This window comes from Tursiops truncatus, chromosome 1 (assembly GCF_011762595.2).
Source record: "Tursiops truncatus isolate mTurTru1 chromosome 1, mTurTru1.mat.Y, whole genome shotgun sequence".
Classification (NCBI taxonomy): domain Eukaryota; kingdom Metazoa; phylum Chordata; class Mammalia; order Artiodactyla; family Delphinidae; genus Tursiops; species Tursiops truncatus.
The window spans coordinates 109,395,398-109,415,193 of record NC_047034.1 but is presented as its reverse complement, the minus strand read 5'-3'; the positions used below and the strand labels follow the sequence as shown (position 1 = coordinate 109,415,193).

Here is a 19,796-nt window from a genome sequence, read left to right as displayed (position 1 = left end):
GTTTATAGTAAAGAAAATATTTTTCTTCTGTCAAAGAAAATAAAGGCAGTAATACACTTCAGGATGAGAGCTAAAAGCACTCTGAACAAATTTGGTAATTCAATGATAAAGCAAGTATTGTAGTAAAGGAAGTATTTTTCTTCTGTCCAAAAAAAAAGGTAATTTCTTACTCCAGGAAAAATTAAAATTTTCAAAAGCCATGACCCAATTATGAAGCAAGTAACACACAGTATGATTTGGAGAAATTGATGGCTATAAGGTAAAATAATCCATTTGACCTTTAGTTTGTATTCTGCTTAAATCAGTATATAGACTTAAGAATATAAGATTAGAGATATTGTAGAATCACCTGGTTTACCCATTAATATTTCTGCACAATCTAGCACAACTGCTCGTTATTGATTTATAGTTTTTAGCATCAATATATAAAGGAAAAACATATGTCAAGTATAGTTCCCCAAAACAATACACATCTATTAATGATTGATTATATAAACTAATAGTATAACTTATGGAAGTTGAAGGTAAAGGGCAGTAATGATTTGGAAAGTAAGTACAGGGCTGGTCATTTCCACAATGGTATGGAGTCAAGAGATACTGTTTAAAACTGATGGACCAAGGAATAACAAAGTTATAGAGGAAACCAAAAGGAAAACTAAAAGAATAAATGGGGAGGAGGAATGGAGTAAGATAAATTGCTTATCACTCATAATGGACAACCAACAGATATCGCTTAAATGACAAATCAAGAAACAGCAGCAGTAAACCTAGAGTAACAGAGGAAGCTACCTAAAGAATAAAAAGTGATTGTTTCCTCTGAGAAGTGGGATTGATGTGGATGTCAGAGAGGAACACTTTTAGTTTTTATTTTCCATCTACCTGAATTGTTTAAAATTTTTGTTCAGGTACATGCACTAAAACTAAAATTGTTTTTAATCCTAAAAACCATTAGGGCTGGCAGGCTTAGGCGGGAATGAGAGTTGACTGTCTAACAGTACAGGAAGATCCCACGAGATTACAAAAAGGAGGTATAGAAGCTCAAAATAGATTTGAAGTAAAAGGCCATATTAAATAAAGGCATATACCTATTGAGCACTTCTGAATACAGCAGAGTCAATAAAAGAGGTTTATGGGGCTTCCCTGGTGGCACAGTGGTTAAGAATCCGCCTGCCAATGCAGGGGACACAGGTTCCAGCCCTGGCCCGGGAAGATCCCACATGCTGCGGAGAAACTAAGCCCGTGCGCCACAACTACTGAGCCTGAGCTCTAGAGCCCACAAGCCACAGCCACTGAGCCCACGTGCCACAACTACTGAAGCCCACGTGCCTAGAGCCCGTGCTCTGCAACAAGAGAAGCCACAATGAGAAGCCCGCACACAACAATGAAGACCCAACACGGCCAAAAATTAATTAATTAATTTAAAAAATTAAAAAAATAAGAGGTTTATTATGACAGTGATTTAAACAACAATGTTTAGTATTTTCTACTTAAGATGGCAGAGATCAACTTTAAAACTATTCCCATTCAAAATAACGTAACAAAATAAGTGTGGCCCTTAAAGTACTGCAGATTCTGGAAAACTCAATTTTGGACAAAAAAAAATTATTACATATATTTATGGATAATATATGATGGTCCAATACTTTAACATGTTCGCTTTAAAAGAATGACTTCAAAATAAGTGACCCTTAAAAATCATTATAATAATTAATAGCATGACACCAAGGTTATATACTTTAATAAAGCTTTTACATTTCTGGAACAACTGAGTAATTCATACAATATACATGATATAGCAAACAAAAAGAAGAAGACTGACACAGTCTTCTTACAAAATATTTAGGTACATTTCTATTGACTGTTTACTCAATATATATATATCTGTCACATATTCTTTTGGGATTCTTCTGAATTGTTATGCAAAGCTTTAAAAATGAAAATTTCATATAAAAATAGTTATTTATCTGGTTTTTTAACAAGTAAATTTTCAAATTAAATAACAAGGTGTTCCACTTATCAATGTATATTGCATAGAAATAGTTAAATACTTTAACATTTAGAAAAACATCAAGGAGTCAGTTTTTTTAATGGCTGCTACATCTTTAAGTTGATAACTCAAATTTTATTAATAATTTTAAATTACACATTCTGTAGGTATAAAAGTTTAAAAAAATACATTCCGATTTAATAAAAAAACTTCTAAATTTACATTTTCAAACACTGTTGTGATTGCTATAATGACTATCTTGAAGATATAATTACCCAAAATAAGTTAATTTTTAAAAATCAATAACATGTAGTATGCTGGCAAGATTTCTTTAGAAACAAATGAAGGTAATTATAAAGTCAAAGTTATATATGTATTACAAATAAATATGTTCTAAGTATAATTACTTTGTTTTAAAAAGCAGAAGATAAAAACACATAGATTAGGTGAAGAATTTTAAATTTAAGTCACCAATGCAGAAATCTCGAAACTTAATCCCTTAAAAAATTAGAAGATTTCAATTTAAAGGATGACTTCTCACTGGGGATATTGTGACTTTCTGTGAATCAAAAAAGGAAAGTCTATTTTTTCTAGATGTTTCTAGTGTTTTGGTTCAAGTGTTTCTATGCAACTCCTCCTTTAACTTAAATGTTATTTCCCTGAAAAGGACATTTTTAAGCTAATGATTTTGGCCTCATGACATATATTTTAAAGATACATGTGATTCTGCAGCCAATCCCTCCCCTCATTCTAATACCTATATATATATGCACTTATAAATATATACATATTTTTGGGATTATAAAAATATTTAATTTTATATTTAAATAATTACTGAATGTTAATACAGAATACATTAATATTTGTATAATTTTACTTTTATTTATAAAAAGGTTTTCTTATAGCAGCATTTGCATTGCAAATGAAATGTGATTGAATGATGTTGCAGTGTGCGTGGACTCATACTGCAAATCAGACTAAGCAACCACAGCATTCTTCTAGAAGGAACATCTGTTTCAGAAAAGCAGTTCCTATAAAGTACAAAAATCTTGAGGGGCTAATAACTTATGTGAATCTTAGAAGTGCATTTTAAAGTTATATCCATAGAATTGGCAAGATTTAAACAAATATCCACAAGAAGTCCAGGTTATCTTTTTACCTCAAGAAAAATTTTCTAATGAAATAAGTAAAAATTATGTTAATGAATGGTGTTTTTAATTGAATCACATGAACCTGTTAGAAAGTAACTGAAGCTTTCAAGAGTAAAAAACTTAAAATATCACTGTGAGGGATAGAAGAAAGTGACAAAGATTGATGTGAAACTTAAGACATTATTAAAAAAAAAACTCTCAACCTCAAACACTCATATTAAGCTTGTTTTTCTTGAGTTCACGCTCCAGATTTCCAATCAAAGTATCGATACTTTCTTGTAGGTCTTTGAGATTGACTTTTCGGTCCCTAGACTCAATAGCCTGCATTGTCAAATACGTCTGAAATGTGCACTCTTTGGATGTGGGAGTTGGCTGTTCAATCATGATATCTGGTTCATACATTTTGCTACAGTTTTCTCCATTTTCTCTGTCTTCTGAAGGCACATCGTCATAATCCACATCATTTAAATTTTCTTTCATATTTAAAAAGTAGTTATCTCCACAGCTGCTCCAGTCTCCTGCATAACGATTACTTAGTGGACTGTCTAATCTGGTTTGCCTTGGCCTAAGTACCCTTGATGAATCAGTACCACTCAAATTTAACAGGTAAGGTCGTTCTTTCTTCCGCCTCAAATAATTTAGAGAAGACTTCTGCTCTGGGAACAAATTGTTTGCTGATTCTTTGATAGTTAAACGTTGCACTAGAAACAAACAATAAATTTGCTTTAGCGACAGTAATCCAAATGAATCCAATTTAAAAACACAGAGCTAAATATAAGCCATTTAATAATCAACTATAAACATGCATTAAAACAAACACATGCACACTACCAAAACAAAGCATTCCATAATTATTTTTTCTATCATCAGACATAATCAAGATTAGGGACAGAAGCCAGTAGAATGTTCAGTGGTGCTAATTCATGCTATATCACAACATCCCAAAATAAATTTCCAATGTTGATTAACTTTCTGTGCAAGTTAATTATTATCTAGATGTAATTCAAACAGTAGCTAAGCTGGTAGCTTCTTCTAAATAAAAAGCTACGCAAAAAGCAGGCAAGGCATGTTGGAGTACAAACGAAACAAAAGTTCCTTCATCTGCAAACATCTAAATGAGGCCAAGGCATCTAAAGTGCTCACTCTAAAAGTTCTAACCTTTGTGTTTTTTTGCAATTCTATTAGCAGCAGTGTCATAATTTACTTTAAGCAGCCCAAATTTCACTTTGATAAAATGAACGAAATCTAGACTTGTCCACTTGTTACCTGAGCTTGATTATACAGCATTAGCTACTAAGAGTCTTCATTTATTGCCTGAAAATAGTACAGATATTTTATTTTCCCATTCTGGTTAGGAATCTAACAATCTCAAATAACATTCCTCATATTAAGACTATTTCCCCTATTAGTATGCATTGCACTGGCCAAATATATTACCATGGAGACACATTATTTCACAACAAACCAAGGCTTTACAGCTTATTCTTTTGTGTGTATTGAACAAAACACTTGTCAAATGGACTTAATTTAAATGTTGAGGCACGGCTATTAAAAACTGTCCATAATACCTTTCCCTGTCTGCTTGTTTATTCTCCATTAATACTTCCCTTCACTAAGGTAAAGGGAACATATAATCAGTGATAACGCACCAACTTTACACTCTCCAACATCTAATAAATATTTGTTTCCTACTGTGTAAAATAATTGAAGAATAATACAAACATGTATATGGTTCTAGTTTTCCAGACATACAGTGATTTTATAACATTTTCAGAGATTGCATAATTTTTTTAACTTATTTTATTAAAATACTTGATAACTTTGTATAGGTATGTCTTTAACATTTTTGTTTATCTTCATTTTTATGATGGTTATTACAGATCATTATGACAGCTAAAACCTCTTGATCTAAAATTTTCTAGAAAATAAAGGTCTGATAGTTACTTTACCTTGATATTTAATAACAATATTAATATAGAATGTCCTATGCCATTAACTGATGTAATTGCAGAATTGATATCTGAATTTTTCCACTGTTTAATTATTCATATTCCTTCTTCTGTTGAAACTGCTTATCTCCTCTAAATCTCCTTGCTTTCCTCCCTTCATTTTCTGTGCTTTTCCTGTTCTTCTTAGTGCTTAAGTGTCATGCCTATTGTTTTTGCCAACCCATTACAGTACTCTGCTAACCTTGAGGTCGACTGGTTTGTGATCCAACCAAAGTAAAACATTTTTGATTCTGTGTTAAGCTTGTCTTATTTTGTCTGCATTTTCCGACATTCACCTGCAAAACCCACATTCATTTTACTGTCAGGTGCTTAAAGTTGTTTAACCAAGTTCCTATCCAAACATTATTTTTGTATATTTTCTTGGAAAATATTTAAGAAACAATTATAATATTTTACACCTTTTAGACTAAAACTTCAATTTCTACAAAATCAACTTTACTAGCTTTTTAAAATACTGATGGTGAAATGGTTTCCTATTAAATATGTAGATAAAATGGCTAAATTTAACCCCAAAAGAAAAGTTCTGGTTTTCCTAGCACTGTGGACTACTTACCTTCAACAGGATAAAATGAACATGCAGTCTATAATTTGCTGAAAATTTTTCCAAACATAATGATAATTACTAAGAAACTTTATTTTCTTATCTTGTTTTCTTCCAGTAGATTTATATTTTTAGTCACCACTTTATTAGCTTTTTATCTATAGTATAATTACCTTATTTAACACAATATATTGGGTGTCTAGTTAGTGCCAAGTATTCTGTTAGGACCTGGAAATATAAGGGTAAGCAAAATATAGTCCCTGACCTCATGAAGCTTAGTCTAGTGAGAAAAATGACACAAAAAGAATTAGGGAAAATTGATAGCTTTTCCAAAAGAAAAATAAAAAGAAAGCCCTACCCCGAATCTATTCATCATAAAATATGTGATACACCAAACAGCTGGTCTAAGAGTTACACACTCTCTAAAGCTATTTCCCCATCTATAAAGTGAAAGGGTAGCCTATCATTAATTTCCAATACTCTTAAAACAGCAACCCTATTTTTAAAAAGCAACTACTTTGTAAAAACCCAGTACATAAGAAAGATGAAAAGAAGACTGTTTTGGTCAAAAGGGAAATATGTTTCCATTTTGCTCCCTCACCTGTTGCCAATCTGGCCTCAAGGCTGCTTCTAGAGAACTTAGGGCTTTGGCAGAAGACAATCTGAAAAGCAATTGGCAGGCTGACTTTTACCTTCCAGTACCAGTATGCCAGGGTTCTAACTGATCACTTTGAATGAAGACAGATTTTTCAAGTTGAAAGTTCAAAGCAAATTATATTCTTGCCCAAAATTTAAAAATAACACAGAACAAAATAAAAAGTTAAGCAAGTAAAAAGGCAGGTGGGCAGGAAAGGGTGGAACCAATTCTTTTTACCTCTGGAGTAGGGGAAGTTCCAAAAAGAAAAATAAGTAGGATACAGATAGCAAGGGAGCTAAAACCTTCCACTGAATGCATAGAGATGAGCATTCACCAAGTTAATATGGTGTGGCCCAGTCTCTACGTCACCATCAATTTTCTCAGGCTCAGTAAGTACACTATATCTACTTGATTTCTGCCTCTTGAATCCAAAAGCAAGTGATGTTAGAGGGCAAAACTAACTGCTGTTTCCTCTTATCTTTCTGCCCTGTTCTGTCCTTTGTTTGAGGTATTATAACTAAAGAAAAGTAACAGGTTATAGACGATGGGGCAGTTATTTTTAAATCCAATCACACAAACCTTTGGAATAAGGAACTGTACATTAGGAGACAGTTGCTTAAGGTTGTCATTTAAATACTGTACAGTGAATCTCAAATCTGAACCTGCCTTTTTTCTATAACATAAAAGTTAAGTTTTTGCTCCTAAACCCAAGACTAAGATGACTATTACAAAACAATGAAATGATACTAACCACTGGTACAGAATTAATGATAAAGAACTCAGGTACTGATAGTAAACTTAGTATCTCCAGGCAAACAAATTTTCATTTGTGATTAGAATAAGATGGCTCCTTTCCCAATTCCTCATGTTTATTAAAATTAAAGCAGGTCTAGGAAAAGCTAAGAAACACACATTTAAAACTTGAACCTGAGTGATTTCTTATGTTGGGCACCAAGTGCAGAAATCAGACCAATTAACCAGAGCATCTTCATTCAGGACTTTTAAATAATAAGTAACACATACTAACTCAGGTAAAATATAAATTAGAAATGATTTTTTAAGCCTGTGTTTAAAAGAAAGCAAAAATGTTAACTCGACAAATTTAAAAGTTGAAAATTTTTATTAGCTTAATTTTTAATTCATTTTTTTAAATTAATTAGATTTTTTAAAAGACTAAATCAAGCAATCCTTTGTACTTTGGTATATTCTTCTCATATACATCAATAAAAGAGTAACAAAGCACATTTACTGAGGGCTAACTTTATGCTAAACTCTCTGCTCATTTCCTTAGATGCTTTAACTCAATCTTCACGAAAACCCTGAGGTAGGCACTATTTATAGAGAAGCAAACTGAGGCCTAGGAAAACTAGTGTTTGCCTGAGTCCACACTGTTGGTGAGTGCCACAGTCGGATCTGAATCTAAGCCTGACTACAGGGCCCAAGCACTTCTACCACTGTGCACTACACTAAGCATCTAAGTACTTTCACACTTGGTACTATGCAGGGTAGGGGAGGGAAGCAGGGGCTACTACCATGTAAGAAATTTTTGGAACCTAAATACAGGATCCTTTATAAAACATCTAACTAAATACATATTCCTTTTAGCTCTGAAACTACATAAGAGATGTATTAGAAAAATAACTGTCAGCCTTTCGTTATCGAGTAGAATGGGGATGGATAAGAAAGATGGAAAGATTGCAGGTAATTGTCAGCTCAAGGCTGGATAACTTGAAGAATGACCATGAATACAGTATAGACATCAGGAGGAAGAACTGATTTAAGGAGAAAAATGAATTCTGCTTTATATCAGTTGAAATAAAAACGAGAAGGGTAAAGAAATTAATATTTTACTGAATACCTATTATGTGCTAAGAGCTGTGCTGAGCACCTTACACACATAATTCTTTATTTAATCCTCCTATAAATTCTATAAACATATTACTAATCCACATGACAAAAGATGATACTGAGGCTCTATGATGTTAAAGAACTTGTCCAAGGTCAGACTGCTAATAAGTGACACAACCAGGATTCAAATCCAGAGCTGACCAAATCCAGAATGTATACATTGATCTATCTCTATGTCTACAATAGTATCAGCAAAAGCAGAAAATTTAAATGGAGAAATCTAAAGGGCAGGTATCAATTCATAACTATTTTAAAAAGCAAAATCTAGAAAAGATTTTCTTCAATCATACATGGGCATATTTAATGATCAGCTAATTCAAACACCCTATCATTGAAAGAGAAAAATATTTCCATAGAATCATTTACCTGGCCAGAGTTGAAGTAAGTAATGAAGAACTTCAATATGTTTTTTAAAATCCAAAGCACTTGCAAGTTCTTCTGAATCAGTAAAGACTCTGTTGTTATGGCTGGAAGTCTCTTGCCTCTGACTTAATAATACGGGTCCAAAGCACACAGCCAAATTCTGGCAAGTCATCTTATTCACGTCACGATAAGAAGCCACCAATTTCAAATGATCCAACAACATCATTAGGGTTGCCTAAATTGAATTAAATTAAATTTCACTTAACACAGTCACACAGGGGCAAATTCAAGGACACAATTTATAGCAGAAAATATAGATGGGCATACTATCACTTTTTAAAAGGTTGTTTCAAAGATTTGATTGTAAGTTGGATGTTTGGAACTTGAAATATATTTTCTTATAGAAATGTTACACAGGGCCCTTAGGTTTCAATGACATAATCTGATTCATTAAATGGTTAAAATATGCATTCTATAAAGTGCTCATGAATGCATTCCAAATTTCAGCTGGAGTCCCTGGGAAAATATACCATCAACTTTTTCCTCTCTTCCCTCCTCTAAAAAGATAACAGCAAAGGCTACAATGGAAAGGGGATTGGGGTGAGAATGTTTATTTTTAAGTTCAGATAAATCCTGTAGTCATAAGTAGGGACCAACATCCTAAAATCTAGGGAGCCAACCATGGCTAGGTTCTATTGTGATCCAGTTAGGAAAAAGGTCAATGCGCTTCTTAGCTAATAAATATTTTAAGTAGACAAACCATGGAAAAGGGAAGAATAGTATAATTAGAAATGAAAAAAAAATTGATTGAAAAATATTTTTTTAAATCCTTGAAAAAACTAGTAAGGGGAGTTTGTTCAAGAAGTTAGCATGGTTATTTAGGTTTAAGCAGTTATGGAAAGGAATGATATTTTTTGATATACTAGCATATGATCAATCATTTAACAAATAAAGTGTGTAATTTCTTCTTCATAATTGTGTTGAAGAAATAAATGCCAACTATAATTTGTAATTTTTAAAAATTATTAAAGAAAGAAAAAAATCAAAATGACATTTCTGGAGTCAAAGTGACAACTGGATTTGATGATTAGAAGGTAATTAGTAACCTTAGCAAGAACAGGTCCACAGAGGTGGAGCAGGAAGCCAGATGACAATAGTAAATGAGTGGTGAAGAAGTGATAACCGCCAGAATAAACGTTTGCTCAATGTTTGGTTGTGAAGGGAAGGAATGAGGGGAAAATTGGATCTAGGGTAGACTAGATTGATATTTTGAAATCAAAATGGATCTAGAGTAGACTAGACTGATATTTTGAAATCAAAACCAGTCACACATTGATTAACACAGTTAACACACACACACACACACAACTGGTTAAATACATTAGGTTCAATCTCAAGAGCAAGCCAAGAAACACAACCTAAAATAAGAAATCTTTTTTTTTTTTGTCTACGAAATAAGATCAGCCAAAAAATGTACTTGTTGTGTCCCTTTTGAAAAGTAATATGAAAAATGTATTAAGAGCCTCAAAATGTTCACATTATTTAAATCAGCAATTCCACTCTGAAATTCTATTCCAAATAAGTAATTCTAACTGAAAAGAAATCTGTGGACAAATATATACAAATAGGTTCAAACCCTAAATATTACACAAAACAGAATGGTGATAAATTGTCAGATCTACTCAATGGAATATTATGCAGCCTTTTTAGAAAGAATATTAACAGCATGAACTTTAAGGCCAGAAAGACCTAGATTCATATAACAGACTACAACACTCAAAAAAGCTATATACTCTTGGGCAAGTGATTTACATTCCCTGACACTCAAATCTTCACTTATAAGTAAAATGACACGTATAACTTTACCTTATATTGGTGAAGGGATATTTCTACCCCACACCCCACCCTTCTGCTTCTGTCTACCTTTGTAGCTGCTCCCCTTCCCCACTCAAAGAAGCAGTAATTGCTAATCTAACCAGACAGAGTACAGGCCATTCAGATGACTACAATCAACTAGTGAATTAAGGTATTGGGCTTAAAACATTTCTACCCACTCACTCTTGGACTTTCTGTTCTCATATGATAAGAAATATAGGGACTTCCCCGGTGGTCCAGGGGCTGAGACTCCGTGCTCCCCATGCAAGGGTCACGGGTTCGATCCCGGGTCAAGGGACTAGATCCCACACGCCGCAACGAAGACCCCACACGGCCAAATAAATAAATAAATAATTTTTAAAAAGAAAGAAACATAGGCAAAGCCAGCCTCATCTGGATAAGCCTGGCCACATTTCTTTCCCTTATTTTCCCTTTTGTTCTAAGGAACAAGAGCTAAAGTTAGGCTAAAACTAGTTCTGCAGACTCAGTCATCCTATCTCTCCTGCAGGCATACCTGAAGATACTGGTCCCAAGATTCAGATTGTGGAGAGGGGGCAAATGGAAAGAGACAAGGAGGAAGGAAATGGTGGTGGTGAGGGTTGTTTAAGTCTTGAGGCTAAGCCATGTACACCAATCAGGTACCATATTTTTTAAATACTAAAAGGAACTACACCAAAATGTTAAGTATCGTTGCCTTTAGATATTGATAATTATAATTTCCATTCTTCTTTTCTATATCTTCCTAAATTTTCTATAATAAACATATATCATTTTAATAATAACAATACTCTTTTAAAACTTATAGGGAGTATTCATGCCTAGGCTAAAATCATATACAGAAAAGATAAAATTATTTTCTAGATTTATTCTGTTTAAGAAGCAGTTTCTAGATTTATGCTGTTTAAGTAGCCTTTGGCAAAGGCAGAGCTAAAACTCAAGAGTGCTACGAATGTCAAATATCTAAAAAACTATTTGTAGCTCTGGAGCTAAGTATACAATTCATTAGCTGGCTTCCAGAAAGAATGCATACCAATTGTGCTTACCTTCAATGCATACCAGTTGTGCTTACCTTCAATGCATATCAACTGTGCTTACCTTCTCGACGTCAGGCAGACAATCCAGCAGGTCAACAGTGTACTTAGAATCACTTGGATCATTCTCACAACCATTTGATGACATTTTCAAAGGATGTTTTGCCATTGCATCTAATACAGCCTCATAAAGCTGCTTTGTTATCAGAGGAGAAGGAAGTTCTCTTAAATAATCCTTAAGAACACCTTCAGAAAACAAACCAGAGACAGATGGCAATTAGTCTTTAGAGGGAAATAAAAAACTGTGGTGAATTTTTTTTCAAAGAATTGTTACAGCGAACTTTTAACACTCTGAAAACAATAAAAGCAACAATGTAAAAAGAAGTATTATAACAAGACAATAGCAATTTGTATCCTTAGAAATTGCTTCACTAATTGACTTGTTTTGAAACCATGCTAATAATGTACACACATAATAGCCAATTATCATACATATTAGGTTTGTTCATAAAGTAAACCCCTTATAAAAAGCTCCTCTAAGTGCATGTAAAAGAAAATAAGGCATACTAATATTAATTTTTAATTATTTCAATTATGTGAATTTTTAATTTCTAGGCTTTTCATAAGCCCTTGCAAATAAGTGAGCTATATAAATATATTTCCTCTTTAATACAGAAGATATGGCTTAAACATACATACTGGATAGCCTGGATAATCTCTAATGCTATACTATGGAAGGAAAAAATCATTCCTAAAACCAAACAAATGAAACCAAAAGCCAAGAACAGAAAACATCAGACTTGTCACTATAGTAAGAATGAGGTTAAGTCAATTTCAAACACACCACAAGTAGTTATGAACTAAGAGATGACATACCTATAGTAGAGGAAACAGGAAAGAGTAATTAATGGTTGCTACATATAAGGAAGGTAGGTAAGATACTAGCTAAAGGCTAGAATGTGATCACAAGGAAATATAGAAGACATTTCTGACACCAAAAACCTTAAGAGACAATATTGATTTAGAAAATGCTCTCAGCTTAGCCGAGAACTTAGTTTGAGAGCTTAATTTGAATTTAAACATGATCATAAAGGAAGTTTCCCATCTAATAAATCTTTTAAATTTGATAGACCATGGTTCATTAGTTTCTTATGCATCCTTCCAGTATTTGCTTATGCAAATATAAATAATATATTACTATTTGTTCCCCTTTATTACATAAAAGATAGCATATATGTCCTGTTCTGTTTCTTGCTTTTTCATTTAACATCACATCCTTGCCATATTTTCAGTACACAGAGATTTTCTTCAAACATTTTTACAGCCACATCACAGTATTCCAATGTATGGATGTCCCATAATTTGATCTAGTCAGTTACAAGAGACAGCTGCTTAGGTTCTTTCTAATCTTTTGTTATTTCAAAACATGCTACAATGAATAACCTGCACATCATTACTTTGTATGTATGCAGGTATGTTGGTAGGACGAATTCCCGAAACAGGACCACTGGGTCAAAAATACATTTGTCATTTTGAGGGAAAAGGAGGTGTGAGGATATTTCCTAGGTCTGGGGCTTCAGCATCTAGGTGAATAACAGTGCTATTACTTGAAATAGGAGAAAAAGGAGGAAAACCATGTTTTAGGGTACAGGAAGGAGTTTCATTTTGAATGTATTAAGCTTAAGGTATCTATGGGACATTCAAGCCTACTGGATATAAAAATCTGAGGCTCAGGAAAGAGATGGCTGGAGACACAGATCTGAGAATGATCAACTTAAAGATGATAACTGGAAACTTGGGAGTGACTGAGATTATCAGGGCAGCATACAGCATGATATGAGAAGGCCTAGTGATAAGAGAAGGCCATGAAGAACATCAGTAGGAAGAGTGGCTAAAGGAGTATGAGTGGTAAGAAGAGGCAGGATGGGGGTGGGGGTGAGACAGGCAAATATGCTGCAAGGAAGTCAAGGAAAGAATGCTTCAAGAAAGAGTTTAAGGTATCAGTTGATACCCAATAAGAGTTAGGTTAGATAAGAAGAGTGTTCTGGATTGGTCATTTGTATGTTAAAATCATTCAGGATGATGGCAAGACTCCAGTTGGAAATCTAACCATAGGCGAGGTATCAAAGTCTTCACTGAATAAATGGGAATGGCCAAGAGTTCTGTAGGTGATGTTAAATACGAAAGGCAGAGGTGGTGCAAGAGTGTGCCATGAGCCTCCAAAAAGCCTTATTCCTTCATTGAGCATAAGTTCCTACTCAATAGTAAAAAGGTAACAACCTGGAAATAGCACTAAGGAGCACTAAGAGGATATTGACCAAACTTTTTTTTTTTTAATTTATTTATTTTATTGTATTTATTTTTGGCTGCGTTGGGTCTTCATCGCTGTGCACAGGCTTTCTCTAGTTGCGGCGAGCGGGGGCTACTCCTCGTTGCGGTGCGCAGGCTTCTCACTGCGGTGGCTTCTCTTGTTGCAGAGCACGGGCTCTAGGCACGTGGGCTCAACAGCTGTGGCTCGCGGGCCCCAGAGCGCAGGCTCAGCAGTTGCAGCGCATGGGCCCAGCTGCTCTGCGGCATGTGGGATCTTCCTGGACCAGAGCTCGAACCCACGTCCCCCGCATTGGCAGATGGATTCTCAACCACTGCGCCACCAGGGAAGCCCCAAACTTTTTCTTCGATATATACAAAGAGATACACATATATAAAGTGCTTGGCATATAATAATAATCAATACATGTTAGTCATACAGTGATGATAATGATAAAGCATTTTGTACACAGTACGCATGCAACAATTGTTTATTCACATTCCTTAACTTATATCATGTGATCTTTACTACCATCATTAGTTTCCTACAATGAATTGCAACATTCAGTGTAAAGAGCATTGAGTTACAATCAGAAAGTGAAAATGCAATTTTCTGTAGCTGCCAAATAAAGACACTACTAACCCTTTAGGGCATAATCTTTTTTAAAGGTTCCATAGTTGCTCCTTGACAAAGCAAGACTTGTTAGTTCTTATAAAACTCAATATGCCCTGGTAGCTTGAGACTTGCCCTGTAATGCAATTATATTAAATCAAAACCTAAAAGATCTCCAGAAAAGATAACTTTATACCTTAGTGAAACATGTATTTCAAATATCATTATCCTTTATATGATTAATATGCTAAACAACTATTAATATAAATGGAATTTTAAATTAACCCAAGTTCAAGATTACTTGCTTCACTATAATTTGAGGGCAAATAAGAGAGAATTATTATAACAAATATTAAGCACTTAAAGTATGCTCAATGAACATTATGTTCAATGAAGTAAAAATTATAGTTGCTGCTTTTCTATAAGCAGACAAACGTCACAGGAAAAATAATCAAAAGATTTCATAAAATGAAACAGCGAGAAGGTATTCATAGTGCGTTGTAACATGTATGATATGACTACTCATCTGTCTAGAAATTAGCTATATGGCCTTATCCCAAAAACTTAAGTGATAGGCAGGAGGATCTTAAAGCCATATTGCCTTCTTAACATCTTTCAAACACTTTGAGACATAAAAACCGTAAGATAATAAATTTGTGGTGACAATCTTTAATGTTACAGGAGCTACTTAAAAAAGACTTGGGGAGAATTTATGATGAAGTTTATTTAATGCAACACAGTAAATCTTTTATCATGTACTTGAAGCAGACAATTATTGATAAATAAAGAGCTGGTTCTAGTTACATCTCTTAAGCTGCCCTGTAATAGTTAGATACTATGAAATCATATGCCTCTCATTCAGGCACAGGACCAACTACACAGAGAAATTCTACTCATCCCCATGGTGGGATACACGTATCACCACACTAAAAACAAGTCATTCTAATCTCTAAAACTACTTCTTCTCAGAGGCTGGTTTGAAGTACCTATATTTTATTAATTCTTAATCACAAAATTCACCCTGTTCTCTCTGCCTAAAACTCTAATAATCACTAAATAAATAATGTTGACTTTTCCAATTTCTTCTCTTGTACTATGAATAGATTTTATACCTTAAATTTTGCACCTGACTGAAAAAAATCTGGTTTGTCTGGAGCACTTCATTCTGTAGTCCAGACAAACCAACTACTAAGAATGCATTAAATTGTGAGTAAACTCTATCATTCACTCCATTAATATCTCTTCTTTTAGACCTACTTAACAGTTAATTATATTTTAAAGTTTACTTGAAATGTGAGTTCACGTGGAACAAACACATGAGGCAACACTATTACTGGCCAGTTCCCCAAATCAACAATACCCTTTACTTTGAGCCACGATGAGCCCTTGTGTATATTTTATTGCAATTCCAATGACATTTCTCAGGCAAACCTTAAGTCATCCCATTGGCTTTTTATCAAGAATGAAAACAGCTCTAGGTTCTTCTGAAAAACAGGTTTACTGAAATGGAATATACAAAGAATAAAACCAAGAAATACCCAATTCATAAATTATGTAAACTCTCAATTTTAGAAAAGAATGCTTCTATGAATGTTTCATTGACCTATTGTCATACCTTCTGCATATGCTGCAAATTTCCAACTAAGGACCTTCTCTTATAACAAATAATCAATTCAAACCACATCACTTCATCTTTTTAAATTATACACATTTGACATAATTTTTATCTCCAAGAAAGTCTTCAACCAAGACAAAATCTCCTTTTATTTAGTTATAGAGTGTAATTTTCTGAGGATTGCTATTTATAAAATTTTTCTTTAATAGATTCATAAAATGAGTCCTTTGCTGATTTTGTTAATTACACATTATTAAGGGAAAAAGTCTACTTTTTTGTAGAAATGACCCATTTTTTAGTAGAAATAATATGCCTTCTTCCTTTATAAAATAAAAGTAACCATTATTTCTGGTTTGCTAAAACTTAAGAGAAAGAAAAAGTGCTTTGGTTTGCTCCCTCTCAGAATTAAAATGCTTGGGATCAAAGTTTTAGTTATCCAAGAATATAATATTAAATATTCTATGAAATACAGTCATTCAGAGTTCAGAGATTGGGAAGCTCAGTTATTTGGAAAGCCTCAATCCTAACAGTTAGCTTTAAGGATTTCAACTAATAAAAATCTCTTGAATATGTGCAAGTTGAACCTTCCTCAAATTCTCACCTAGACAATTAATTGTGTGTAAAATAAGAAAGCAAATTAGAAGAGAAAAACAAACACTATTACAGCAAGAAAAAAAAAAACGGTAGTTGACAGTAGAGAGAAGAGAAAGACTATCAAAATACATAGATGATCTAGAAATACATACCAAAGCATCTGTAGGTGAAAGGATGTGATAGCTGAGATATGGTTCAAAATAATCCAAGTTTGGGGAGAATCAAATGAGGGGTATAAATGAGACAGGTTTGGTCATGTGTTGATTATGGAAGCCAGGTGATGGATAAAGAAGGTTTATCATAGTATTCTCTCTACTTGTGTATATGCTTGAAAACTTTGCTAATAAAAAGTAAAACAACAACAAAAAACAAACATGGAATTATAAGCCAATAGACCTCGAATAACGATTAGTTATGAAAAATGTCTTAATGGCCAAATTCAAAGGCCTTTTTTCTGTTCTCATTTTATATGATCTCTCAGAATGACAGTGCATCACACCTTTCCTTAGCACTCTGTAGTCTCTTGTTTCCCATACTTTCTGGCTCCTTTCCTCTCAATCTCCTTAGCTGTTTCTTCTTTCTTTGCCTGCCTCCAAAGTTTGGAGATCCTCAAAGTTCTTGTCTTTTCAAACTCTATAGATAACTGCAAGGCGTTAATTACAACTAGTGCCAATGACCATCAAATTGCCGTTTTCTACCCCCACCAGTCGGGGTATTAGAAGTGTATTTACAATGCTATACATTGGATTGCATTCATCACCTGGGTAAACAGCAGATCCCCTCACATTCTACTTACATCCTCTCCTTAGCTGTAGGAGATATAGCCTTGATATATCCACTGAGATCTCCTACTAGTACATCAAATTCAATATATAAGTTTGAAAAAGAAACCCAATTCATAATCTTTTTCTACATTTCTCCACCGAAAGCAGTAGCTTTCCTCTCAGCTTTCTTATTTCTGCTAATGGAACCCAATCAACCAGGTGTCAAAGTCAGGATTGTCTGGGCCCTCCCTTTCTTCAAACACTTTCAATTCTATTTCTTCCTGCTGTTGCTGCTGCTGCCAGATGCCATGCAATCTCATTACCTCCTTGCTGAGACTATTGCCAAGGCTTCCTAACTGGTTTTCCTTCCTCTTGTATCTTCTAATTTCAGTCCATCACACAGACTTGCCAGATAAATATTCCTGAAGACTATCTCTAAAGATTTCACTCCCCTGCTCAAAAATCGTTGATGGATCCCCTCTGCCTAGTAAATAAATCTAAATTCTCTAACCAGATAGTCAATGCCCCTTATATTATGTCAGCTCCAGTCAAACTGAACTCTGATGACATTTTATTTATCTCTCTATGAAGAAAAGGTGCCCTTTTCCTTCTGTTAGCTACTACAGTTAATTTAATGTAGGTCTCTTCCTCCCAACACTTGTTGGCTGTTTGAGGACAGGGACCATATCTTGGTACCTCCCCACAGAAAATAACACAGCAGTGTTTGTAAAAGAAGGAAAATAAGACTGCAGAATAAAACCAAATTAAATTGAGGCTACAAAATAGTATTTCAATTCTCTTTCGTGCAGATGTAGTCTTTCCACAATGTGTACATAAAAATAACATCTATTTATTACCTGTTATTACATTTATATCTGGGTATTGGCTTTCACACAGACCAACAGCTTTGCTATCCCTCTCAAAAGCCTCTCGAAGTTCTTTCTTGACTGCTGCCGAGCCACATAATCGGTACAGGCCTACTACCTAGAAATAAAATTATGGCCACGTTATGGTAAATTGGATAAAGAGAAGATATTATAGTTTAGTATGTATAAATCACATGAACTTGGCAATCTAATATGTTCTGATGGCATTTAATTAAAAACATCTCAAACATAGCTTTTGAAATCTCACCGTCGACTATACGGATTATAGTTATAGTTATATAGTTTCATAAAAAATTATATTCTTTCCCTTAAATTTGAACAATATACTGTGACTTCTGTAATGCTGCCTATCATATCTTAAGCAAAGATACAATCCTTACCCTTTAGGTTTTTTTTTTTTTTTTTGCGGTACGTGGGCCTCTCACTGTTGTGGCCTCTCCTGCCGTGGAGCACAGGCTCCGGACACGCAGGCCCAGCGGCCATGGCTCACGGGCCCAGCCGCTCCGCGGCATGTGGGATCTTCCAGGACCGGGGCACGAACCAGTGTCCCCTGCATCGGCAGGCGGACTCTAAACCACTGCGCCACCAGGGAAGCCCCTTACCCTTTAGTTTTACATGCTCAAACAATATCTCCATGCCCCAAGATGTTGCCCTTTCACATGTTTTGCTCTAGACTGAAGTAATACAGCACAGCAGTTAAACTAGGGTTTTGGATTCATAAAGCCCCACACTATCACTCCTTGCTTGGTGAATCTGAGCAAGTTACTTAATCTCTTTAAAACTCGAAAAAAGTATATTTTTGAAATAAGGTTCCAGTACACTATTTGTGTAAAGTTATCTTTAAAAAAAAAAAAGTTTCTGAGGAAGAAATAAAAATAAATCTAGGATTTTTTAACTTATCAAATTAATTGATTATAAGGCAATGAAGGAAATTCAATTAAAATAATATATTAAAGGTAAAATAAAACTTCTAGTTCAAAATGTATATAAGATGCAAAGACACCACTCACTCTCCCCTCAACCTACATTAAAAAGATTTGTTTTTTAAACACTGTTAGTTCAGTATAAATTCACTAAGAGGAAATCAACATGGTATCTTAAAGAGAAAACATGCCTGATTAAGCAATTGGAGTTTTTTAAAAGGATAAACCTTCAAGAAAATTGAGGAAAGCGGTTGTCACCTATACTTCCACATCAAAGACTATTTAGGAAGTTTAATCACCTTGAATTGAAAGAAGTTACAGATAAAGAAATTATTTCAAGACAGAAATAAAGTGAAAACACACAGTGCAATCCCCAAGGATTTGAACTAGGAATCACTTTAAAATGCTAAAAGTGATCTAGAGGAAGAATGCAAATGAAATTTCCCAGTTTACTTATGACAACCTCTTCTGAGTTTTTAAATAACTGATAGAATACACTACAGAAAGTGGGTCTCAATATAGGAAAGCGTCAGTAATGGATACATGGAAATGTTATCCAAAATACTTGCGATGACAAGCATTAAGTATTAA

The 19,796-nt window shown here is 34.1% G+C and overlaps 1 protein-coding gene across 5 annotated transcripts in view; it reads right to left on the bottom strand.

Annotated features, from left to right (window-relative positions):
* Positions 1–1,721: 1,721 nt before the first annotated feature.
* SYDE2 (synapse defective Rho GTPase homolog 2) overlaps positions 1,722–19,796 on the bottom strand; it is a 39,194-nt gene continuing 21,119 nt past the window's right edge. For 3 of the 5 annotated variants that reach the window (XM_004312043.4, XM_019920052.3, XM_019920051.3), the window contains 4 exons: positions 18,253–18,379; positions 11,567–11,748; positions 8,600–8,831; positions 1,722–3,839 (listed from right to left, as the gene is read on the bottom strand). In XM_004312043.4, the coding sequence (XP_004312091.3) occupies positions 3,343–3,839; positions 8,600–8,831; positions 11,567–11,748; positions 18,253–18,379 (1,038 nt within the window). In that variant the 3' untranslated portion in view covers positions 1,722–3,342. The other 2 variants (XR_012323993.1, XM_073787886.1) reach the window with 2 other exon arrangements.